The 25,877-nt window shown below is 48.9% G+C and overlaps 1 protein-coding gene across 2 annotated transcripts; it reads left to right on the top strand.

Moving 5' to 3' along the window:
* The first annotated feature begins 10,205 nt into the window (after positions 1 to 10,205).
* Positions 10,206 to 25,068, top strand: RFC2 (replication factor C subunit 2). 2 transcript variants are annotated; one of them, XM_027526727.1, is made up of 11 exons: positions 10,206 to 11,134; positions 13,711 to 13,780; positions 15,282 to 15,323; positions 15,631 to 15,737; positions 18,435 to 18,536; positions 19,775 to 19,875; positions 20,671 to 20,828; positions 21,083 to 21,148; positions 21,394 to 21,474; positions 23,212 to 23,325; positions 24,063 to 25,068. In XM_027526727.1, the coding sequence occupies exons 1-11, from the start codon at positions 11,028 to 11,030 to the stop codon at positions 24,171 to 24,173; spliced, it is 1,059 nt and encodes a 352-aa protein (XP_027382528.1). In that variant the 5' UTR covers positions 10,206 to 11,027; the 3' UTR covers positions 24,174 to 25,068. The 2 variants fall into 2 exon arrangements, with proteins under 2 accessions (XP_027382528.1, XP_027382529.1); XM_027526728.1 differs by lacking the exons at positions 15,282 to 15,323; positions 15,631 to 15,737 and having other exon boundaries at positions 11,019 to 11,134.
* Positions 25,069 to 25,877: the final 809 nt, after the last annotated feature.

Raw genomic sequence — 25,877 nt, 5'->3', positions numbered from 1 at the left:
GAGCCCAAGCTCTAGAGCCCGGAAGCCACAACTGCTGAAGCCTGTGTGCCTAGATCCTGTGCTCTGCAACAAGAGAAGCCACGCGATGAGAAGCCCGAGCACCGCAACTACTGAAGCCCGAACGTTCTAGAGCCTGTGTCCAAAGCTGAGAAAAGCCTGTGCAGTAATAAACACCAGAACGGCCAAATAAATAACATTTTTTAAAAAAGAATGAAGAAGGTAGTCTTCTCTCCCTCCCCTCTTTTCCTTTGATTGTAAAACTGTAGCCCACTAAATTCTCGAGGTGGAACACCCTTACCTGCCCACTCGTACCTCTCACAAGCGTCCTATACAGATAAACCCCTTTCCCTACTTGTCACTCTGCCTCTCGCTGAATTCTTTCCATGCCAGGACAGAAGAACCTGCACTCTACTGAGTACTGAGATGCGTTCTGCCGGTTTCATTATTAGTGGAGGGATTCCTGGGACGCTGCATTTCTAACCTGTTTCCGGCTGGTACTGTTGCTGCTGGATCCTGGACCACACCTGAAGTGGTGAGACTTTGGACAAAACGGGCAAGTGCTAAGTCGCTTCAGTCATGTCTGGTTCTTTGTGACCCTGTGGCCTCCTCTGTCCATGGGATTCTCCAGGCAAGAATACTGGCCTGGGTTGCTATGCCCTCTTTCAGAGGATGGTCCCGACCCGGGGATAGAACCAGAGTCTGTGTTGCAGGCAGATCCTTTACCGTCTGAGCCCACTGGAGATAGCTCGGATGAAACTGAACAGACTTCAAGCTCTAGTGTAGTATCCAGACCAGATTGAGACGGGAGTGGATTGAGAGGTAGTCACACGGAGGCCAGGGCAGGCACGCTGACTGAGAGCAGAAATCGGGGAGAGCTTGGATGGGTAAACAAAACAGAATAAAATGAGAAGCAAAAAAAATCCAAAAAAACTGATGATCTGGGCTCTCAAATGTGGGGGCAAATGGTCTGGCAGACCCAGCAGCCCTGGGGTTGGCAGCCTACCCTGTTTCTACCTCCTACCTCATCACAGTGCACAAGTCAGGCGGCCCCTGTTGTGAAAACCCTAAGGCATGGGGAAACATTTGTTCTGGTTTAAGAAGGCCAGGAAGTGCATAAAGCAGCTTTCAAATTTTCCCAAGCGAAAAACTTTCCATGCAAAAGCCACTGAACTGAAACTGCATTTGTGTAGACTAGCTGGTTCTCGGGAGGGTTCTCAAAGGATCTTTACTCAGGGGTGTGTGTGTGTGTGTGTGTGTGTGTGTTAAGTCACTAAATCGTTTCAGTCTCGTCCGACTCTGTGTGACCCCATAGACTGTAGCCCGCCAGGCTCCTCTGTCCATGGGATTCTCCAGGCAAGAATACTGGAGTGGGTTGCCATGCCCTCTTCCAGGGGATCCTTTCGACCTGGGGACTGAACCTGAGTCTCTCAGTCTCCTGCAGTGGCAGGTGGGTTCCTTACCACCCAGGACAGGTGCTCTGAAATCCCCAGCCCCACCCCTTCTAAAATGCTACCTTGCAAGGGAAAACGAAGGCCTTTTAGAAGGTGCATCTCAAGGTCCTGTGTAGGCATTCGCCCCTGCCCCTCTAAATGGAGGTGTCTGGGGGCTGGGACCTGAGCTTTTCCACCGAGGGGTGTAGACTTTTAAAAATCACACATCCTCTGGACACTTTTGCTCTGGAATGTCGATTTAAACTTGACCTGTGCTTCCTTTTTTAAAATGATTTGTCTTCATGATAATTTTAATTGTTTGTTTATTTTTGGCCACACACTATGCGGGATCTTAGTTCCCCCACCAGGGATCGAACCCGTGCTCCTCGGATTGGAAGCTCAGAGTCTTAACCACTGGACCATCAGGGAAGTCCCAGGCTGGGGTTCCTTTTACAGCTGAGCTCCCTTTTACAGCTGAGCTCAAAGGTCATTGATTCCTGGATTGGGAAGGTTCCCCTGGAGAAAGGAATGGTAACCCACTCCAGTATTCTTGTCTGGAGAATTCCATGGACAAAGGAGCCCGGCAGGCTACAGTCCATAGGGTCGCAGAGTTGGCACGACTGAGCGCCTAACACTTACACTTTTCACCAGTCATCTCTCCATGGGGCCTGGGCCACTCCAGCCACCAGTGACCCTTCCTCCCCGTGCTCTCCAGGTGCGAGGACCTTTGGATCACAGGCTTCTCACGGGACTTAGTTTAGTATCTCTCACTGTGGTCAGAACTCAGAGCTCACTCAGGGCTGGTCCTTCGTGGACTGACCATGTGAACATGACTTCCTGGCTAGAGAGCCAGGACTGTCCTGGTCAATGGACTGCCTTCTCTGGGGCTCCTGGGAGACAGCCGACGGGAGGACACTCCGTGACCTCATGATCCAGAATGAAGGAGCAGGCCGAATCCCCAGAGACACCAGATTCAGGGAGAGAGACTCCGAGTGAGGCCGAGACAGGCATGGAGGGAGGGCCTTTCAGGTGGCCGGTGCGCCTTCTCTGAGACCAGACTGACCCTAACCCCAGGTCATCAAGGCTCTCAGGGAGGTCCTGGAGAGGTCACGGTGTCCTCAGAGACGCAGACTGAATCTCAGTGACCCTAGGCTCTCTCATCTGTAGTAATAACAGGACTGGAGCTTTGAAGAGCACTTTATTTATTTATTTTTTAAAACGTTTTATTTCTGATTAACCTCTCCACCTTTCCTGTGGAACGCACGAGCACTTTAAAAAAAAATGCCTCCTGGTGCTGCGGTGGGACGGAGGAGCCCGGCAGGCTGCAGTCTGTAGGGTCACAAAGAGATGGACACAACTGAAGCGACTCAGCACACACGCTGCGGTAGGAGTGTGTGCTGCTACAATGCTGTGGGACGCAGTGTCAACACTCAGGGGAAATGTGGGCTTTCTGATGGGCCTGGAGACAAGTTTTCTGCGTTGAAAAGTTTACTTGCAAAATTACTAAGATTTCTTTGGTGAAATTTCCACATTTGAAAATCTTTGTTCCTTCCTCAAGCTTTCAAGTTCATTTTACAAATCTTATTTTCCTTTTCATCACTGTAGCTAATTTTTTTTTTTTTTAATTTGGACATACCTCGAGGGTTGCTGAATCTCAGTTCCCCCAACCAGGGAAAGAACCCGGGTCACAGAACCCTAACCTAACTGTTGGACCTCCACGGAACTCCCCCCATAATATTTTCTTTCTTTCTTTTTAAAATTTTTTACTTTTTAAAGGAGGCAAAGCTTTAACTTCTGTCTTGGTAGTGAGTCCATGAAGGTTGATATTGTTTTCAGTATATTTGAAACGCTTTACAATTTACAATTCAGAAATTAAGAGAGCACCCAAAACAATTCTGCACACATTTCTTCCACACATACCCTTGCCTCCCTCCAGACCACTTGATGCATGGCAACCAGAGTGATCGAAATAGTAACTGGGTCGTGCGGCTTTTACCCAACCTCCTCCAGGGGCTCCCTGCTCTTGTCCTGCACGATCTGACCCCTGCAGGCCTCATCTCTCTCCTATCCCGACACCCACGCATTCCGGATTGATCAGCCTCTCTTGCTCTCAGTCATTCATCCCTTCAGGACAAATGGAGCCTCCACTCTGGGCCAGCACTACGGGCAATGGGGAAAAACGGTGACCAGGACGGAATATCTGTTCTTAACAAGCTGTCATTCTAGGAGGGGAAACAAACAAGAAACAAGGCAATGTTGTGTGTTAGACACCCAGTCGTGTCCGACTCTTTGCCACCCCACAGACTGTAGCCCACCAGGCTCCTCTGTCCATGGAATTCTCCAGGCAAGAAAGAATACTGGAGTGGGCTGCCATTCCCTTCTCCAGGGGATCTTCCCCACCTAGGGATCAAACCCAGATCTCCTGCACTGCAGGCAGATTCTTAACTGTCTGGGCAACCCGGGAAGCCCAAACAAGGCAATAAACCCAGATAATTGTGGGTAAGTACGGTTTAGAAATGAACAGGGTGAAGGAAAGACACCAGTGGGGGAGGAGGAGGGTGTTGTGTTAGGAGGTGTTTGCCTGCCAGGCAAAATAAACTGATGCTCAGGTCTCAGGTTCAGGGTTCAAATCTCAGGTAAGATGCCTCCTCCTGGCAAAGCCCTTCCTTACTTCCCAGGTGGGGTGGTACCCTAGGGTTGATATCCTAACAGCCTACCAGTGATTTTTCTTTTTCTTAATAATTTTATTTACTTATATTTAGGACTTTCCTGATAGCTCAGTTGGTAAAGAATCTGCCTGCAATGAAGGAGACCCTGGTTTGATTTCTGGGTGGGAGAATCTGCTGGAGAAGGGATAGGCTACCCACTCCAGTATTCTTGGGCTTCCCTTGTGGCTCAACTGGTAAAGAATCCACCCGCAATGTGGGAGACCTGGGTTCGATCCCTGGGTTGGGAAGATCCCCTGGAGAAGGGAAAGGCTACCCACTCCAGTGTCCTGGCCTGGAGAGTTCCATGGACTGTATAGGCCATGAGGTTTATTTACTTATATTTAGCTGTGCTGGGTCTTCATTGCTGTGTGGGCTTTTCTCTAGCTGAGGCTCCAGGGCTTCTCATTGCCTTGTTTATTGTTTGTTTCCCCTCCTAGAATGCAGTTTGTTAAGAACAGATGCTCTGTCAGTCCTGGTCACCCCTTCTCCCCATTGCCTGTAGTGCTGGCCCAGAGTGGACACTCCATTTGTCCTGAAGGGATGAGCTACCCACAGAGAGAGAGAGGCTCATCAATCTGGGATGATCAGCAATGAGAAGCTTCTTTTGTTCTTCTATTGCGGAGCACCAGCTCTAGGGCGCACAGGCTTCAGTAGCCGCGGCACGTGGCTCAGTAGCTGCAGCTCCCAGGCTCTAGAGCACAGGTTCAATCGTTGTGGCACACGGGCTTGGTTGCTCTGCGGCATGTGGGATCTTCCTGGATCAGGGATCGAACCTGTGTCTCCCGCACTGGCAGATGGATTCTTTGCCACTGAGCCACCAGGGAAGCCCCATCAGCCCTTTTCCTAATGCATCATAATCACGATTGGCTGCTGGCTGTTTCCCCACCTACAATGTAAGCTCCAAGGTGCCCTGTTCACTCATCCAGTGGTTATAACAGTGGCTGCAGGTTCCCAGTTGATATTGCTAGACAGAAACTGAGAGTCAGGCTAAATGGCTTCCAGCTTCCAAATCCCACACCTCTAACCAGAGCACTTCCTGAGGACAAATCCTTATACTGTAGAGAAGTTTAGGATATATGCTTTTTCAAGCAATGGCATCCCACTCCAGTACTCTTACCTGGAAAATCCCATGGATGGAGGAGCCTGGTAGGCTGCAGTCCATGAGATCGTTAGAGTCGGACACGACTGAGCGACTTCACTTTCACGCATTGGAGAAGGAAATGGCAACCCACTCCAGTGTTCTTGCCTGGAGAATCCCAGGGACGGGGGAGCCTGGTGGGCTCCGGTCTGTGGGGTCGCACAGAGTCGGACACGACTGAAGTGACTTAGCAGTAGCAGTAGCAATGAGCCTTTTAATACGGAACATGCTAATGAGAATGTTAGGAAGACCGTACTGATGATGGAAGGCTGCAGTGTCTGAGGGCAATTATTTCAGTGACAGAATCACCATTAGAAAGATAGCTAAAACTCCTAAGGAAATCCACTGGACAGCAACAAATGAATTTTTAAAACTTCAGTGCAGGACTTCCCTGGTGGTCTAGGGATTGAGAATCTGCCTTCCCATGCAGGGGAGGAGGGTTTGATCCCTTGTCCAGAAAGATTCCACATGCCAAAGGGCAACGAAGTCCTCGAGCAGCAACTCCTGAGCCCTCCTGCCCTAGAGCCCATGCTGTGCGACAGGAGAAGCCACCGCCATGGGAAGCCAGAGCACCGCAACGAGACAGCAGCCTCCAGTCGCTGCCACTAGAGAAAGCCCAAGCAGCAACAAAGACCCAGCACAGCCAAAAATAAATTAAAAAAAAAATTCAATGTAAAGAAAGTAAAGCAGCAAGTCGGTTCAACGTTCTGGGCCAATGAAATGGAAAGCAGGAGAGTCTGCCTATCCTGGGCTTGAGATGCCACCAGATTTCCAACCCCAGATCCCGCGGTGTCACAGGGGAAGTGAGCGATACTTTAACTGTCAAAGTCAAGGTGTCACTTTAACCAAGATTTGTTGCCTGTCCTGTTTGATAAATGGGATTGAGAGCCTCTGCCTTTAGGGAAAGGATTTTGTTTTCAGCTTTATTTCCTTTCCACATCTTTGCTCTTTTCTCTAATTGCCCTCTTGTGATAAGAGTCTGAGAGCCCTTGCCCTTTCACAAGAACCTGTGCTTTCCCCATCACTCCCTGGTCCCCATCCCCCATGTGGCTGCTGTGTGGCCCTGAAGGAGTGGCCAGAGTTTTCAAGATCTAAGCTCTGTCTGGGCCCAAGTCCAGCAAATCACAGAAGGCTCAGTCTAGAAAAAATAAAAGAATGTCCTGATGGTATAGTTTCCCCGAAGGTCACCTCCTTCTGATTTTTCTGGTATTCCAAGCACTTCAGTGGACTTGGGGTCCTGGGAGCACCAACAGGTCCTCTGTAGAGTGGAGGTTTTTTTTTGGAGAAGCAGGAAAGGGGAAAGATCTATACACCATTTTCTGCATTTATTGAAAATGTTTAGTTTCTAAACTGCATATGTGGTGGAACGTGTGTGTGTGTGTATGTGTGTATGATAGCTGACTCTAAGGAAAATATGAATATTAAACCACATGGGAACAATCCCAAGGGGAAAAAACCACAAAAAGACATTTCAAAAAAAGTTTAGATTTCAAGAAAATTTGTATTTTCTCCTGCAGAGAAATAAAGGACCTGTGAATAGTGATTCTAAAAATATACAGGATAGCTCTGGTAGTCTCAAGGGGAATGGAAGAGATATAGCCAACTTCAAGTATTCTTTCTGAAATCGTATAAAAGAGGGAAGAAAAACACTGAGTTAGTTTTTGAACCTGGAGACTTGAGTAATTACCGTCATTAGAACAAACTGCTTCAGAATCTGAGTCATTTGAGGTTTTTACCCAACTGGCAATGACTCGAAAAGAATGAGGAAGCACATGTTTTCTTCCCAGCTGTATAACACAATGGTAAATTGTGCCCACTGCCTTGAACTTGCGAGCCTGGCTGCATAACTGGAATAAGCAATTGGCAGACATCAATTCCATGCCCCTATTTACCAGGAATCGAGGGGCAGGTACCATGTCCTGAAGGAGCTAAATAAACACTCAGGTTGGAAAGATGAAGCACAGAATTTTCACACAGGAAAACTGAACAGAACAGCAGGATTGTCTTTCCCAATAAATTTCCATAATGGGCAGGGTTTCTTGAGAGAAAGAAAACTGAAAAGATAAAAGGAGAGAACAATTACTTGCAATAGAGACTCTGGTACGTGTCAGTCACTCAGTCGTGCCTGACGCTTTGCAACCCCATGGACTGCAGCCTGCCAGGCTCCTCTGTCCATGGGATTCTCCAGGCAAGAATACTGGAGTGGGTGGCCATTTCCTTCTCCATGGGATCTTTCTAACCCAGGGATCAAACCCAGGTCTCCTACATTGCAGGCAGATGCTTTACCGTCTGAGCCACCAGGGAAGCCTTCATAGATTCTGGAGACCATATTTATTTGAATGACCAATCAACTGCTTAGAAGATAAGGTCATCTCTCTGTAATGTATACAGATTTTAACTCATGATGAAAAAACCGCCATGAGGCTTTAATCAGCTCTCTGAATAAAGCAACCCAGTTCCTCACAGCTGATCAAAGCTGTTGTGGAAACATGGATCCTTACTGTTCATTAAAGATACTCATACTGAACACTTACAGAGCCTTGTGCTAAGCAACAGGGATAGAGATAAAGAAGTTCCAATCCTTTTCTTCAGTTCAGACTTTTTTTTTTGGCCGAGTGGCAGTCTTGAGGAATCAAAGTTCCCCAGTCAGGGATTGAAACTGGGCCCTCAGCACTGAAAGCACAGAATCCTAACCAGACTGGAATGCCAAGGAATTCTCCAGTTCAGACATTAAAGTCGGATTTTATCCTGAAACTATGATGTAATATGGGATGGGCTCGATAAAGGACAGAAATGGTATGGACCTAACAGAAGCAGAAGATATTAAGAAGAGATGGCAAGAATACACAGAAGAACTGTACAAAAAAGATCTTCACGACCCAGATAATCACGATGGTGTGATCACTGACCTAGAGCCAGACATCCTGGAATGTGAAGTCAAGCGGGCCTTAGAAAGCATCACTACGAACAAAGCTAGTGGAGGGGATGGAATTCCAGTTGAGTTATTCCAAATCCTGAAAGATGATGCTGTGAAAGTGCTGCACTCAATATCCCAGCAAAGTTGGAAAACTCAGCAGTGGCCACAGGACTGGAATAGGTCAGTTTTCATTCCAATCCCAAACAGAGGCAATGCCAAAGAATGCTCAAACTACCACACAATTGCACTCATCTCACACACTAGTAAAGTAATGCTCAAAATTCTCCAAGCCAGGCTTCAGCAATACGTGAACCATGAACTTCCTGATGTTCAAGCTGGTTTTAGAAAAGGCAGAGGAACCAGAGATCAAATTGCCAACATCCGCTGGATCATGGAAAAAGCAAGAGAGTTCCAGAAAAACATCTATTTCTGCTTTATTGACTATGCCAAAGCCTTTGACTGTGTGGATCACAATAAACTGTGGAAAATTCTGAAAGAGATGGGAATACCAGACCACCTGATCTGCCTCTTGAGAAATTTGTATGTAGGTCAGGAAGCAACTGGAGAAGGCAATGGCACCCCACTCCAGTATCCTTGCCTGGAAAATCCCATGGACGGAGGAGCCTGGAAGGCTGCAGTCCATGGGGTCGCTGAGGGTCAGACACGACTGAGCAACTTCACTTTCACTTTTCACTTTCATGCATTGGAGAAGGAAATGGCAACCCACTCCAGTGTTCTTGCCTGGAGAATCCCAGGGACAGGGGAGCCTGGTGGGCTGCCGTCTATGGGGTCGCACAGAGTCGGACACAACTGAAGTGACTTAGCAGCAGTAGCAGGAAGCAACAGTTAGAATTGGACATGGAACAACAGACTGGTTCCAAATAGGAAAAGGAGTACGTCAAGGCTGTATATTGTCACCCTGTTTATTTAACTTATATGCAGAGTACATCATGAGAAACGCCGGACTGGAAGAAACACAAGCTGGAATCAAGATTGCCAGGAGAAATATCAATAACCTCAGATATGCAGATGACACCACCCTTATGGCAGAAAGTGAAGAGGAACTAAAAAGCCTCTTGATGATAGTGAAAGAGGAGAGTGAAAAAGTTGACTTAAAGCTCAACATTCAGAAAACGAAGATCATGGCATCCGGTCCCATCACTTCATGGGAAATAGATGGGGAAACAGTGGAAACAGTGTCAGACTTTATTTTTCTGGGCTCCAAAATCACTGCAGATGGTAACTGCAGCCATGAAATGAAAAGACGCTTACTCCTTGGAAGGAAAGTTACGACCAACCTAGATAGCATATTCAGAAGCAGAGACATTACTTTGCCAACAAAGGTTCATCTAGTCAAGGGTATGGTTTTTCCTGTGGTGATGTATGGATGTGAGAGTTGGACTGTGAAGAAGGCTGAGCACCGGAGAATTGATGCTTTTGAACTGTGGTGTTAGAGAAGACTCTTGAGAGTCCCTTGGACTGCAAGGAGATCCAACCAGTCCATTCTGAAGGAGATCAGCCCTGGGTGTTCTTTGGAAGGAATGATGGGAAAGCTGAAACTCCAGTAGTTTGGCCACCTCGTGAGAAGAGTTGACTCATTGGAAAAGACTCTGATGCTGGGAGGGATTGAGGCAAGAGGAGAAGGGGACGACAGAGGATGAGATGGCTGGATGGCATCACTGACTCGATGGACGTGAGTCTGAGTGAACTCTGGGAGTTGGTGATGGACAGGGAGGCCTGGCGTGCTGCGATTCATGGAGTTGCAAAGAGTCGGACACGACTGAGCGACTGATCTGATCTGATCTGATCTGAAGTGCAATAAAACAGAATTTCATACAAATTCTTTTGGCAACATGGTGGGTTGGCTCCACCACGTACAATCTCATGATACTGGACAAATTAATCATTCTCAAGCCTGTTTCTTGTAAAACGAGGATACTGTAAGCACCCACTTTGGGACTAGTACATAACAGTAAATATAATGCATAATAGAGGACAGCAAACAGAGTCACTACTCGTTATTTTTATTATTTGTCATTATTATGACAATTAGGCTATGGGAGGAAAGATTAGTTCAACAGGTAGAAAACCAGCCCAAAAGAATGCTCAAAGCACTTGTAAATATGCAGTACCTATTCTTCTGGAATGAAATTAAGTCACATTTTACCGAGGCACAGTTTCTTCCCGGCACAATGAGAGTATGTCCCATGTTGTAGCATTGTGAGAATTTCCTGATAGTAAACAAGTTCCAGAGTGCAGGAGCCCACCCAATGGAAGCTGGTGTTCCGCTAGGGGAGTTCTGGGCAGTCGGGAAAACTGGCCAAGGGCACGTCCCAGCTCCGGCCTTCCCCCTTCCAAGGCCGCAGGACGTCAGCCCCTGTGCGTGTTCGCTGTCGGGTCCTGGGTTTGGCCGGAAGGTCCAGAGGCCCCGGTTCCTACCCGCACCAGGCAGGATGCTCCTACCCCTCCAGGCCTGCCCGGCGCGAGGCCCCATCTCAGCACAGCGCTTCCCGACGCGCCACGCGGAGAGGGCCTCCCAGACAAATCAAAGACGAAAACCAACCAACGTCCCTTCCCGGAGCGACCAGCGATCTCGAAAAGCCGCGCAGTCGGGTCTCGCCTTCCTCTTAGTCAGGAGGCCGGACGCCAGGTCTCCCTTAGCAACTGCGGCCAATAGCAACGGGTGCCAGCCCGGGCAGTCCCTCTGCGCAGGCGCGGAGGGGGACGGCCCCACGGCTTCCGCTCGCGCCCAGCGTCCTTCGGAAATAGGGGCGGGGACTGCGTGATGGCGTCACGGGCGGGGGTCTCCGGTGGCGGGAAAAGGCGGCGCGAGAATGGAGGCGCAGGACAGCGGTGGTGGTACTGGCGAGTGCGGGGCCCAGGACGCTGCTCCAGGCCCCAGCAAGGCCCCCGGCAGCGCCGGCCACTACGAGCTGCCGTGGTGAGGACCCAGGCCATCCACGATGGGGCCCCTGGACGTCTGGGTGGGCGAGCGGCGGGCCGTGTGTCCCAGGGTGGCGCAGAGGCGGGAGTTCATTCACCTGAGCAGAGCAGGAGGTCCCGGGGTCGTGTCCAGTGGGTTATTATTTGAAGGCGGCAAGAGTTGTGGGTCGCTGAGCCCATCTGGGGTGCAGAGTGGCCAGCCTGGACTCTGGAAGCGGCGTTTTGATCACCACAGTGCTCGCTGAAAACAGCTACCCCTTGCCACCACCCACTCTTGCACAGGCGCTCTGCCAGCTGGGACTCTGATGATCACAGAGCGGAAAGTGTCGGACGCAGGTTCGGAATCGGGGATGGTGTTGCAGAAGGCACCGGCCTGTTCTCCGCGGCTTGCTCACTTTAAATAGCAACATCCTGGGGACCTGGGAGGAAATGGTGACGTGGGGAGTCACCCGCCCCTGGCGCAGGTGTGGGGCAGGCTCTCTGCTGGTGTCCCGCTCCCTGTGCGCACCTCTCACAGTTCTCGCCACTGGGCGTCGTAATGCTTTCCTGCCTGCCTCCGCTGTGTATTCCCATCCCTTCAGCCCACCCCACTTGTGGGTGAGAACAGATATCTAAATAAAGGGCAGTATAACTTATTGGAATATATACGCTGCACCGTGCCGTCCCCCAGCCACTGGAGATGATGCTAGTCCGAACTGAGATGGATTTTAAGTGTACAGCATACACCGGATTTCAAGGACTTCTTTTTTTTTTTAATCTCAGTAATTTTGATTACATGTTGAAAATGATAATACTTTGAATGTATTAGGTTCTCTAAATTATGTTAGTAAAATTAAGCTCATCCAATTTTACCTTTTTAAATGTGGCTACGAGAAAGTGTAAAATGACGTATGTGGTTTGCCTTATAAATTTCAGGCACAATCCTATTTTAGATGCTTAAAGATACTTCAGTGTGCAAAGCAAACTGTGTTGCCACAGAGCTCACATTTGATAGAGAAAGACAACAAAGTGAAAAATCAACGAGTAGACATATAGTACATTTGATACTGGGAAAGATTGAGGGCAAGAGGAGAAGGGGGCGACTGGATGTGATGGTTGGATGGTATCACCCACTCAGTGGACATGAGTTTGAGCAAATGCCGGGAGACAGTGAAGGACAGGGAAGCCTGGCGTGCTGCAGTGCTTGGGGTTGCAGAGTCAGATCTGACTCAGAGACTGAACAGCAACAATATTTGATGGTGACAGGCTCTGTGGAGCAAATAGCTGTGGAGGTAAGGGAAGGCCTGTGATGAGATGATATTTGAGTAAAGACCTGAATTTAGGGAGTAAGCCATTTGGCCGTGCAGAGAGAGAGCTTTCAGGCAGGGGAACCAGCTGAGAAGTCCCTTGAGGAGGAGTATGTTTGCCTTGTTCAAAGTCTAGCTCAAATTTCAGCTCCAGACATCCCCAGGTGACAATTCTTCCTTCCCCGGGCTTCCGCAGCACGTGGTTTATATAAACAGCTTAGCTTTGTCATAGAATTTGCTAAGCTGTATCTCCCCTCTAGTGGGAAAGCCCTTGATGGCAAGAACCGTGTCTTGTTCATCTCTGCACCTTCTACTTTTCTCCTCCTGAGAGTTCTAAATCCTTCCACGGCACTTGGTACCTGGAGGAGGGCTGTATGTGAAGAATAAATGAGTAGGACCAAGCATGCTCTCATCTGCTGACCTTGGAGGAGAGCTGTCCCTTTATTTTCTGCAGTATGTGGCAAACAAGCTTCTTTGCGTCCTGCTGCTTTTGGGGCAAGACCAGTACCTGGAGTGGGTACCAGCTCAGAGTAAATCAGGGAGTATAGTAAAGGACAGAGGAAATCCTGATGGTCAAATCCCAGCAAGTCTACTTCCATTTCTGTTCTCAGAGCTGAAGAAAATAATTTTTCTCTCATCACATAGCTTGCTTGTTAATTAAAAGAGAGAAGTATTAGGAATTCTCTGGCAGTCCAGCAGTCTTAAGCTTCCAGTGCAGGGGATGAGAGTTTGATCCCTGATCGGGGAACTAAGATCCCACAAGCCACGTGGTACAGCCAAAAGCAAATTAATTTTTTAAGAAAGAGAAGTGTTGTCCTCAGGCCACCAGCCTGTCCAGTCTGCCTGTGGTCTCTGTCTAGCCGGCCCTGCTGGACCCCTGGCATGCTTCTGAGGACACTGGCAGGTGAGGGGTGAGACGGGGGCTCGGCTGCTTCGGTGTCTGTCAGAGCAAGTGATGTCAGTGCCACACGCACTGGCCTTCTGTTGTGGCAGGAAGGCTATGATGCCACAGCGTCATGTTGCTCCAGATGGCCGGCTCTGGCCCTCCTCCAGCAGCAACAGGTGTTTCTCTGCTGTGACGGGTTTGAAGCCTTTGGTACACGATTCACATGCACTGGACTTTTCAAACAGCACTCGAACACCTCTTTAAAACCTGCAACCATTTGCTATATATTTACTGAAAGTATATCATCTCTGACAAAGCTCCCAGCATCGCCCTTTTGTGCTTTCTTTTTGGGTAGCGTGAAAATAGCCTCGTCAACATCTTTCTGCATTTTCTTAAAAACAGGGTTGAAAAATACAGACCAGTAAAGTTGAATGAAATTGTCGGGAATGAAGACACCGTGAGCCGGCTGGAGGTGAGTGAGTTTTTAAGGTGATTGATTTTTGTTTGTATTTTTTGGCTGTGCCATGCAGCCTGTGGGATTTCAGCTCCCCAACCAGGGATGGAACTCCTAAACCCTGCATTGGAAGCGTGGAGTCTTAACCAAGGAAGTCCCTGAAAGATGATCTTAAACATCTCATTACTGTGGCTTTGATAAGCTCAAGGCATTTGGAGGAAGATAGCCACGAATCTAGAAGAATTAAGGGAATAGGAGATACTCAGTTTGGAGAGAAACTTAGGAGCTGGAGTGGGTAACTTCAGATGTTTGAAGGGCTGGCTTGTTAGAGAGGATTTACCAGATTGTTTTGTATTCTTCAGAAGCATCAGTGGCAAACTTTCTGTAAAGGCCAGTGAATAGGTATTTTAGACTTTGAAACCATATAAAGTCTTTGTCGAATATTCTGTTTTTTTTTTTTTTAAGTTTTTTAAAAACTGTTTTATTTCTTTATTTTTCACTGTGCTGGGTCTGTGCTGCTGTGCTGGGCCTTTTTTCTAGTTGCAGCGAGCGGGGGCTACTCGCTTACTGCAGACCGGGGGCTCTAGGGCACTCGGTTTCAGCAGTTGTGGCTCACCGGGTTGGTTGCCCCATGGCATGTGGGATCTTCCTGGAGCAGGGATTGAACCCATGTCTGCTACGTTGGCAGCCAGATTCTTAACCACTGGACCACCAAGGAGGTCCAAATATTCTTTATTTTTTAAACAAGGCTTTAAAAATGTGAAAACCATTTTTAGCTAGGGGGCTTATAAAAATAGGCCCCAGATTGGGTTATCCCCACTCCCCCGCACCGCCCCGCCACCTTCCCTTCCACCATAGCTTGGCCAGCCCTGCCTGAAGGAACTAATTAACAAGGCAACAGGCTTCGGGGTGACACGTGTAGAGGACAAGCAGAAATGTTCAGGCATAGAGCGAGCTTTGAATTTCCAGCCCGAGAGGTCTTTAGGTGGAGTCTAGAAACCCAGCTATTCGAGATATGACAGAGGGGGTCTCCGCTGTCGTTGGGGCTTAGACGTCAGTGGCTACCAAGGTATTTATTTTACAGACTTATTCATCTGCAGATGTTTGAGTATCTTCTCTGGGCCAGATGCGATGTGGTTTTGGGAACTGTTTATATCCTGGTGAGCAGAATAGAACTGATGCCGAGTCTGTATGAGACTCACAGACTCACCAGGGCAGCGTTAATGGCAACAGGCCATGTGATCAACGCTCAGTTAGGGGAAGTCCAGGGGCCGTGGGCGTACATGGGAGGAGTTCAGGAAAGAGTTAGCCTGATTACAGTGCCTTAAGCCCCAAGTGGAAGAAGTGACCAAAGCTAAGTGATTGGAAGTCAGACCTGGCAGGGCAGGGAGTGGAGAAAGGAGAGGAGGCTGGAATGGCATGTGCAGAGACCCCGAAGTGAGAAAGCTTGTGTGGCTGGGGGGCCCTGACCGGTCAAGTTGGCAGGTGAACCAGTTTTCACAAGCGTTTCTTCCCTCAGGTCTTTGCAAGGGAAGGGAACGTGCCCAACATCATTATCGCTGTGAGTACCAGGTCCTGGCCCTGTGCCACGTCCTGGAGTCTGGGTTTCGCCCCCCTCTTAGGTACATTCTTGTGCACAGAGCTTCCTCCTCAAGGAGGCTCATGATCACAGAGCCCAGACCACTCCCCTCGACCATGGGAGAGGTTTCCCTCCCAACCTGCGGGCTGGTTGCTGTGGAGATTGGCTGCAGATTGGGGTGAGGACAGTTCTAGAGGGGGTGAGCGGGTACAGTGGTGAGCAGTAAAGAGGGAGTTTGGTTACCTTCATTCTGTTGGCTCAAAGCACTTACTGGAGACCTCATTGCTAGGGCCCCCCGGGAACCGGCAAGACCACCAGCATCCTGTGTTTGGCACGAGCCCTGCTGGGCCCGGCCCTCAAGGATGCGGTTTTGGAGCTCAATGCCTCAAACGACAGGTACGCCTTGGAAGTTAGGCCTGAAGGGTAGCGCATGTTGTACATTTTGGGTTGTCATAGAAACAGCTATTTTTCAGATCTCTGTAGCATGTAGAGCTTGTCTCGCCAGCTTTGTGTTTTCCTTTAATCTTTCCAACAAAAGAGAACCAGGATTGCTGGCTTGGTGATGTGACATCATAGGCACTTGACTTACTGCTTTAGTTCTTTTTTAAGGGAGATTTTAAAAATTGGTTTTAATTGTGCTAAAATACACATTACATGAAACTTGCCATCTTAAAAAAAAAAGTTAACCATCTTAACCATTTAAAAAAATATATTTATTTATTTGGCTGTGCTGGGTCTTCGTGGCGGCACGCAGGGTACTTTACTTGCAGCATGTGGGATCTAGTTCCCTGTTGTTCAGTCGCTCAGTCATGTCCGAATCTTTGCAACCCCGTGGATTGCAGCACGCCTGTCTTTTACCATCTCCTGGAGCTTGCTCAAACTCATGTCCGTTGAGTCGGTGATGCCATCCAGCCACCTCATCCTCTGTCATCCCCTTCTCCTCCTGACTTCACAGTCTTCAGTAGTTCCCTGACCAGGGATCAAACCCAGGCCCCCTGCATTGGGAGCTTGAGCCTTAGCCACCAGACCACCAGGGAAGCCTCCCTGGTTTACTTGGGAGCTTGAGTCTTAACCACCAGACCACCAGGGAAGTCTCCCCGATTTACTGTTTAGATACGGGATAGTTGAGGATTATGAAATGAGGACCTGTTGAATAAAATGTCTGCAGAGCCTGCCTTTGGCTGTCCCCTTGAGGACGTGGCTTTTCACTCTGCAGTGTTTTCTGGTTTGGATGACGTGTATGGACCTGAGACAGGCTCTAAGTGCAGCTCACTGTTCATCCGGCATCAGGAGCACACCTGCAGTTGAGCCTTTTGTAAATGCCAGTTCCAGGTAGCAGATACGAATTGATTCAAGCTTACCATTACCTCCTTTTCTTCACACCCATATATCATCAAACTCACTAGTTTTGAAAACTTTGGTGGCTCTTAATTTTGTTGAAGAGAGGATAGCCCATAATTGCAAATATATGTAATTTTAGATTTAATAGAGTGATGAGTACCATGGGTTTTTTTTTTTGTTCCTTTATCATCTATTTCCTTTCAAGTCACCTTGTCAAACACACCTGCCTTCAGCTTTTGATCGCTTACAGACTGTATGTAAACGTGGGTGTTCAAACCTCATCAAAGATGAATGAATACTGTCAAATGCTCTTTTAGCAAAACGGGATGGTCTGTGTTCTTGTTACAAGACCTTGGGGAGCTAAGTCCTTCCTGTTGAGTGACTAACTGGATGAAAATATGTTCAGGTTTTGTCCTTAGAAATATGTTCACTCCTTGATTCTTTTTTTTTAATTAATTAATTTATTTGGATGCACCGAGTCTCAGTTGTGGCACATGAAATCTTTAGTTACGGCACGTGGGATCCCGTTCCCCGACCAGGGACTGAACCCAGGCCCCTGCATTGGCAGCCGGGCATCTTAGCCACTGGACCACCAGGGAAGTCCCACTCCTCGATTCTCAAGTTTGAGAAAATTCATGGGGGATTTTGGCATCCAAAGACTCTTAAACCCTGAAATTTTGTCCATGTGATCAATTTCACCCTCATCATCAAAGTCTAGAATCCTGTTTCCCTGCTTCATTTTCTGACTTGTCTAATAATGATGAAACATCTTCCTCTGCCACTTCTCTGTGGCATTATGGGTAGAAAATGGAAAATTTTGAATTTTCCACTGTGGTCAATGAGAGCTTTCAGGTGGTGTATCGGAACTACTTTTGTATCTTCTAGAAAGATAATGTAGAACCTCACAAAACAATAAGAAACTGAGGGATGGGGCAGTAGTTAGTAACAGTTTTTCCCCCTCAATATTGCAGTATTCTAAGCACTTCCATCATCATTTCATTTTCTTATTATTTTAGTCTTTTGTGGCATAGTTGGGAATTATTGATGAGTAATGATGAAACCAGTCCACTCTAAAGGAGATCAGCCCTGGGTGTTCTTTGGAAGGAGTGATGCTAAAGCTGAAACTCCAGTACTTTGGCCACCTCATGCAAAGAGTTGACTCATTGGAAAAGACTCTGATGCTGGGAGGGATTGGGGGCAGGAGGAGAAGGGGACGACAGAGGATGAGATGGCTGGATGGCATCACTGACTCGATGGACATGAGTCTCAGTGAACTCTGGGAGTTGGTGATGGACAGGGAGGCCTGGCGTGCTGCGATTCATGGGGTCGCAAAGAGTCGGACACGACTGAGCGACTGAACTGAACTGAACTGAATGATGCAACAGTTACTGGGATGATGAAATAGCAAATGTTTCCAGGTGCAGTATGGGAGTGTAAGACTATGGAGACCCCCAAAATATATCTTAGACTGTAAAAGGGTCCAGTGGGTCCCCCATATGATAATTGCAAGATAAAATGAGTTTCATTCCGTTTTTCAAAAAGAAGTAAATTTTTTTTCCCTTTGTTCTTCTGAAAACCTCCAAGAAGGGATAAAAGTAATGAAATGTCAATCCTTATAAATAATGAGAGTTGCCCCAAAAAAGAGGCTTAAAAACAAAATTGGGTCCATGGTGGTGTTCTGAGGGTTGAAAGTCCCCCATAAAGGTAACTGAATTGGTCTCAGTGACAATAACCTGTGGCTCATCGTTCCAGAGGCATCGATGTTGTGAGGAACAAAATCAAAATGTTTGCCCAGCAGAAAGTCACCCTGCCCAAAGGACGGCACAAGATCATCATCCTGGATGAGGCAGACAGGTAGGGGGCCTCGCCGAGCACCCGTCACCTTGATCCCCAAGTCTCCTGCCTGGATTTGCTAACTTAGGAGGAAAAGCTCATGTCTTTGCACTTCTGTGGTGGATTTGCTCATCACATCTTGAAACGTGAGTCCACAGGGGCCTGAGCCTTAAACCTGATCTTAATTAAGTAACTTACAAACATCCAAGACAGTTCATTTGTTTGTTCCTGCATCACTGACATGCGTAATTTAAATGATTTTTTTTTAAAATCGTGGTGGAATACACCTAACAGAAAAGTTACCATTTCCAGTCCTTTAAAGTATACCATTAGTGACACTGAGTGGGCTTCCCTGATGGATCAATTGGTAAAGAATCCGTCTGCAGTACAGGATACCCTGGTTCGATCCCTGGGGTGGGAAGATCCCCTGGAGAAGGGATGGGCTACCCACCCCAGTATTCTGGCCTGGAGAATTTCATGGACTGTGTGTCCATGGGGTCGCAGAGAGACTGATGCGACTTTGACTTTCAGTGACATTGAGCATTGAGGGTAGTCACAGTGTTGTGCACGCATTACCAGGATAAATGAAAAACTGTCAAGTGACATTTAGAAAAATAACAGAGTTCGTGTTCTTTGAAGAAATTTTAGAAGATATGAGTACAATCTTGCTTCATTTCATCGACAGTTTTTCTACACTATGCGTTTTTATATAATTGGGATGATAATAGTATAATTTTTATATCCTGGCTTTTTCTTATAAAAAGTAGAGTTCCATGTGGTTATAATCTTGTTGTCAGCATAGTTTTTAATTGCTGTTTTCTGTTCCATCCTGGGGCTGCATCTTAGCCATTTTCCATAACATTAGCCATTTTACTGTAACGCTTTTATAGCAGTAACATCTATCCAGCACTTACATGTCTCCGTTTGCATCTTGGCAGGTTCTCTGCTGAACACTCTGTGTGTTATTGTCTTGTTTGTCATACCAACACTCTGAGGTGGGCAGTAGCATTGTCTTCTTATGGGCGATGACACTGAGACTCAGATAATTAGCCCCAAAGTCCCCACACGAGCGGATGAAGGAGCTTCAGGGCGGTCCCAGGCAGCCTGTGCTCTGTCTGTGTACAACCAGCGGGCGTGAGACCCACACAGGGTCCCGGAGGGAGACTGAGCATGCTCAGTTAGGAGAGCTGGCTTCCCAGGGTCCTTTGGAGGGGATCTGGGTCTCAGCTGCAGACCTCCCCTTGTGTTCTTCTTCTCAGCATGACTGATGGAGCCCAGCAAGCCTTGAGGAGGACCATGGAAATCTACTCCAAGACGACCCGCTTTGCTCTCGCTTGTAACGCTTCAGATAAAATCATAGGTGAGGGTCAGCTGTGCATGGCTCGGGGTCCTCGTGGCGCTCACATGGGCTCTTTAGCAGCAGAAGAGAAGGTGTGGTACCAGATGGGGAGGTTTGGAGAGTGGAGACGGGTGAGGTTTGTGGAAGATTTTACGTACGAGGGTCAGAGGTGGACTGTACTGTGACCTCGGGGTGGTCAAAGGGTTTGCCTGGGCAGGCCAGAACATTTTGAGGAAAGCCAGTGGGGCAGCAGAACAGGATGGATCAGAGAGAGAAACCCACCCGGGGCTTGGCGATCATGCAGTCGCCATTGTCACAGTCTGAACAGTGTTCAGGGACAGCTCCCAGAATTCCGCATTCGTCCGCATGGTGGTTTTCACATGCGTCTGAGTCTCCCAGGGAAGCTTAAAGAAGCCAGGCAGGTGCCCCATTCTCACCCTCGCCTGGCTGGGTGGTGACCTGCCCAGGAGGGCCCACACACACAGGGTACACGGTGGTTCCGGATCCCAGCTGGGCCGGCAGTGACCCTCTTGTGGGCTGTGGTGCACGCGTGTCTCTATCCTCGAAGATCTTTTCCGCTTCTGGGAAAGGTCAGCCAAGCTCAGCCCAGGCAGTGCAGGCTGGGGCCTTTATTGGTTGATGATTGAAGTCGAGCCCTGATGGCTGGGTTCCCCTTAAGCACCTGCTGGGTAGGGGGGGAGTGCTGCCCACGTGGCTGGGCCACGGGCATCGTGCGGCTCATTCCCCGTAACTAAAGGACTGACAGGGTCCGGCTGTGCGTTGCCCCGGAGCCTGACTCTCTTCCCGCCGGTCCAGAGCCCATTCAGTCCCGGTGCGCCGTCCTCCGCTACACGAAGCTGACCGACATGCAGATTCTTGCCAGGCTCCTGAGCGTCATCGAGAAGGAGAAGGTCCAGTACACGGACGATGGCCTGGAAGCCATCATCTTCACCGCCCAGGGCGATATGAGGCAGGTGCGTGCGGCTGCCGCCCTGGCTTCCCGGACTGGCCACACCCCTCGCTTTATAGGGAGAAGGAGGCGACTGCTGCATGGGGATGAACATAGCCAAACCAGGGGATGTTGACCCGACACCCTGGTGGTGGGGTTGCCTCGGGCCTCAGGGGAGTGGGCCTGCAAGGAACGGGTTAAATGCGGACTCCCAAGAGGAGGGGGTGCGGCCGGCAGAGACGGAATAATCTCCCTGGCCGTGTTTCTGCTCCTCGGCAGGCGTTGAACAACTTGCAGTCTACTTACTCGGGATTTGGCTTCATCAACAGTGAGAATGTGTTCAAGGTAAGAGCCGGCGTGGCCATCACAGTCGACAGGGCAGCATTTACCTGCCAGGGCCGCTGGAACTGCTCAGCTTTCACTTGGGTTGCGAGAGAGACAGTCCCACACCTGGTTCTGCTTGCTGGAGACACGCAGACAGCAAATGAAGACCTTGGTTACCTAGGGTGCCCAGACATGGATCTAGCAGGGCTCCCCCTTGGATGGGCCCTGTCCACCCCTGATGGGCCATCTCTTTCTGGTTTGGGCAGGTCTGTGATGAGCCCCACCCCTTGCTGGTAAAGGAGATGATCCAGCATTGTGTGAGCGCCGACATCGACGAGGCCTACAAGGTTGGTCTCGCCCTTTCTTGACTCGGGGGAAACCTCTGGCTCCTTGAGAAGGGCAGAGGGGGTGCTCCCTGGGCTGGGCACTTTACTCCATCTCATTCTAAACTGGTGCTAGGAGTTGAGCATCCTCTAACCGATCCTAACGGATGCTAAGAGTTGGGTACCCTCTACAGTTGAGAAATCTGGCTCAGAAGCTAGACTCCTTACTGTAATCACATAGCTTAAAAGTAATCAACTTGGAAGTCAGCATCATGCGTTTCTACTCTAATTAGATTTTCTATAAGAGGGATTTGTCCACCAAGGACATGAGGAAAGAACAGCCCAACTCCTTGCCTATTTTTTTCTTTTTAATATTTGTTTATTTGGCTGCATAGGGTCTTAGTTGTGACACACAGGCTTAGTTGCTCCAAGGTATGTGGGATCTTAGTTCCTTGACCAAGGGTCAAACCCACATCCTTTGCATTGCAAGGTGGATTCTTAGCACTGAACCACCAGGGAAGTCCCCAATTCCTTGCTTTGTGGAGAAGCCATCTTTCTCTCAGTGGAGGGGAGCTGTGAAGAGCCTGGGAATGGACATCCAGGGACCCAGGCCGGGTCCTGTGAGCCGATTTCAGAGGTCATCATTGAGGTTCCTGTGGCCCTCGAGTCCACATGGGGGCCGTGGTGTGATCTGAGGCCATTGGTCTGATGGCAGCCGGGTTCCTTCTTCCTACTGCCACCAAACCAAGATAGAAATTGACTGGATTTAGGACAAGGTTAGACCTCAGTGGTCAAAAATTCACCTGCCATCGCAGGAGACGTGGGTTCTATCCCTGGGTTGGGAAGATTCCCCTGGAGGAGGAAGTGGCAACCCACTCCAGCATTCTTGCGTGGAGAATCCCCAGGGACAAAGGAGCCTGGCGGGCTACAGTCCATGTGGTCACAGAGTTGGACACTACTGAGTGACTAAGCACACACACACGCAGACCTCATGAAACTGGAGCACAAGGCTGGGAGACTGAGGCAGACTCCCAGGCACTGAAGGGAGCCGTCAGATTTATGGGCGCAGAGCTTCCCCAGCCCCTGAATGCACCCCAGGGAGCCAAGGAAACTGACTCCAGACCCTGCTACTGGGTGGGATGGGGTTGGGGTTGGAACTGGGGCCTGGGGTTGAGAAGGCAGGAGGCTGTGACCTCTGTCGTCATCTCTGCCCTGGTCAGGATTTGTTCAGGCCTAATTGTGCCGTGAGTGTGTGTCACAAGTGACAACTCAGCACAGCAGTCACTCCAGGGTGCTTACTGGGATGATTAATAAGGCGTTTTAAGAGCCTTGGAGGGAGGGGACGTATGTATACTTATGGCTGATTCTCAGAGTTGTATGGCAGAAACCAACAGAATACGGTAAAGCAACTGTCCTGCAATTTAAAAAATAGTAAACACAGGAAAGAAAAAATAAAAGAGCCTTGGATTAAGACATTTCAGGGCACAGTGGTGGACTCGTCTTGCAGTATAGTCGAGAACATTTGCAGTGTTCTGTCTGCCTGCTGGGAACATGGATCACCCCCACCCTCCAAGACCTAAAGGGCATGGACCTTGAGCCGGGTTGCCCCGTGGGGCCGATTCCCAGAAGCGCCTGTGCTGTCTCGGGTGGTCTGCCCACTCCCAGCCGTGTGACGGACCGACCCTGGTTTGGGTTGAGCCGCACCCGCCGTATCCTTGTCGTCCGCAGTTGCACAGCCTCCGTGTCTTTTCTTTTGTCCAGATCCTTGCTCACCTGTGGCATCTTGGCTATTCCCCAGAAGACATCATCGGCAACATTTTTCGAGTGTGTAAAACCTTCCAGATGGCAGAATACTTGAAACTGGAGTTTATCAAGGTCAGTGAGAGTAGAGCAATGCCTCTTTCCCCAGGAATGTGGGCCACGCTGAGGCTGTTTCACTCACAGGCCAGGCGCCTGGAAGATGCTCAGTCAATGGCCGGTTGTCCCGGGGGCTAGGGGCTTGTTTACGCCAATCCTGCCAGGCAGTGACCTGATGTTCCCTGGGATGGCTGTGTTCATGAGAGAGGTATTTATTTACTTGTCATATAAGTGAGATTAATTGAGATGTAATTTAAATAAGAGTAAAATTCAACCTCTTGGGTGAATTCTGTTGACAAATGCAGTCTGGCTTTTTTTTTTTTTTCATTTTCTTAGTGGCACCCGTCAAAGAGCTTCCCAGGTGACTCAGTAGTAAAGAATCTGTCTGTCAATGCAGGAGACACAGATTTGATCCCTGGGTAGGGAAGATCTCCTGGAGGAGTAAATGGCAACCCATTCCAGTACTCTTGCCTAGATAATCCCATGGACAAAAGAGCCTGGCTGGCGGCCACAGTCCATAGAGTTGCAAAGAGTCAGAAATGACTGAGCGACTGAGCACGCATGCACCCATTAAAGAACTATCAGTATTCTTTTTAGGAAACAAGATGAACTTTTCAGAGTTCATTTTCCAGCTGGAGTTTGAGTTCCCTGCATCAATTTTGAGCAAACCTTTGGTTCAGATGTTCAGGTTTTAAGAATTAAGACTCTTCCCTCACTTATTAACCAGATTTAAGTTGGATTTTTTCCCCCCCCAGGAAATTGGATACACGCATATGAAAATAGCAGAAGGTGTGAACTCCCTTCTGCAGATGGCAGGGCTCCTGGCCAGGCTGTGTCAGAAGACAATGGCCCCAGTGGCCAGTTAGAGCAGAAGCCTCTCTTGCTGGGTTACGAGAGTCCTTACTGCTGAGAGTCACAGCCTTTGGTTTGGAAAAAGTGATGCCCTGGACCGACCCTGGAGCGCATCTTCCTGGTCTTCACCTTGCTTCCAGCACATCTCCCTGCTCGTGGAGTGTTCAGACTCAGCCTCAGACTCACGATGGGGTGAGAGGGTGGGAAGAGACCCTCTAGGACATGGCCCCCGGTCTGTGCTTGTGTTGGCATTTTGCTAATAAAACCTTACAGTTTTGTGGCAGAAAGGTGGCAGTGCCAGGCCACAGGGAAAACCAGCTTCCTATCTCCCACATATACCCCTAGCGTCTGCAGGTAGAGAGGTGTTCTGATAATAGATTGGACAGGCTAATCTCAGTTTTTCTAGAAGCCATAACGACAATCCCACAGGGTGAGGCAGAGTTTGCTGTAACTTATCAGCCTCTCAGAACAGCCCGGGGCCCTGAGCCCTTCATAAAGGGCTTGGCAAGAATCACCCAGGAGGGCTTCTCTGCCGGTCCAGTGGTGGAGACTTTGCACTTACACCGCAGGGGGCACAGATTTGATCCCTGATCGGGGAGCTAAGATCCAGCATGCTTTGAGGGGCAGCCAGAAAGTTTTTTAAAATAAATAAATAAATTGAAAAAAGTCACCGAGGAGCACAGTACAGATAGACCCAGAGCAACCTCCCTCTAGGTCACCTTTTCTGTGTAGCCAGGTGTATCTGTTGCTTTAGAATTTCCCAGTGAATTTTGTAGAAATGCTTTGTTTGTTGGCAAAATGCTGTTTTTTTTCCCCATGTTTAAAAATTATGGAAAATAATCATTATAGATAATACAGAGAATGATATGGTGAACTTTCACATAACTCATCTTAACAATTTTATCAACACGTTCCCGTCTTGTTCTTTCTATATTCCCGCCCAGCAACCCTACCACCCCACTCCCAGATTGTTCTGAAGCAATCCCTCGGTGGGGTTAGACACGCGTCAAGACCACGTTGCTGAATGGTCACAGGAAAGTCTCCAAGGTCACTGGCTCTTTGGGTTAGGGTTTTGATTAAGAGGGGGGGTGGAAATTCAGGTCCTCAAAAACTGCAAGCAGGAATTTTACAAAATGCTTCAGCACATCTCAATCTTATTATGAATTTTCTGGCTGCACCGCATGGCTTGCAGGATCTTAGTTCCCTGATCAAGGATTGAACCCAGGCCCCTGCAGGGAAAACGCTGACCATGAGAGAACTGCCTGCCTCCTCAGTCTTACTCTTTGTCTGGAGCTTTGGGATCCTCGGGAAGCAAAGGGATGCCCGCGCCCATTTTTTTGTGACACCCCAGCTTCCCACACTCGATGGCGGGGCAGGACCCCTCCCGCTGGGGCCTCACCACAGCCCTGCCGCACCTGTGCTCAGGCCTGAGCCGTCCTCCCCGCAGGTGAGGCTGGGCTGCAGGGCGTGAAGGGACGGGCGGCCAACAGCTGTGTTCTAGATGTTTTTTTTCCTCTAATTTCCAAACTTGCAGCATTAACTTCTCATGGAAAGAACTGTCTCATGTCTGATGAGACATCTGGAAAGAGGTTCTTGTCCCCAGCCTTCTCTCCAGATCTCAGAGTTTTGGGGTTGTTTTAAGTATTTCTTTGGCTGCACCACGTCGCAGCATGCCGGATCATCCATCTTCTTTGTGGCACGCGGCACTTCTTTAGCTG

The sequence above is a fragment of the Bos indicus x Bos taurus genome, chromosome 25 (assembly GCF_003369695.1).
Source record: "Bos indicus x Bos taurus breed Angus x Brahman F1 hybrid chromosome 25, Bos_hybrid_MaternalHap_v2.0, whole genome shotgun sequence".
Classification (NCBI taxonomy): Eukaryota; Metazoa; Chordata; class Mammalia; order Artiodactyla; family Bovidae; genus Bos; species Bos indicus x Bos taurus.
The sequence above is the reverse complement of the archived record's forward strand: the minus strand, read 5'-3'. Positions and strand labels throughout refer to the sequence as shown.

Excerpts from the sequence above, each read along its gene's own strand:
- RFC2 (XM_027526727.1), top strand. The coding sequence starts at position 11,028 with ATGGAGGCGCAGGACAGCGGTGGTGGTACTGGCGAGTGCGGGGCCCAG. Across the intron at positions 20,829-21,082 it reads CCCAGGGCGATATGAGGCAG|GCGTTGAACAACTTGCAGTC; the intron begins GTGCGTGCGGCT and ends GCTCCTCGGCAG. Across the intron at positions 21,475-23,211 it reads ACATCGACGAGGCCTACAAG|ATCCTTGCTCACCTGTGGCA; the intron begins GTTGGTCTCGCC and ends TCTTTTGTCCAG.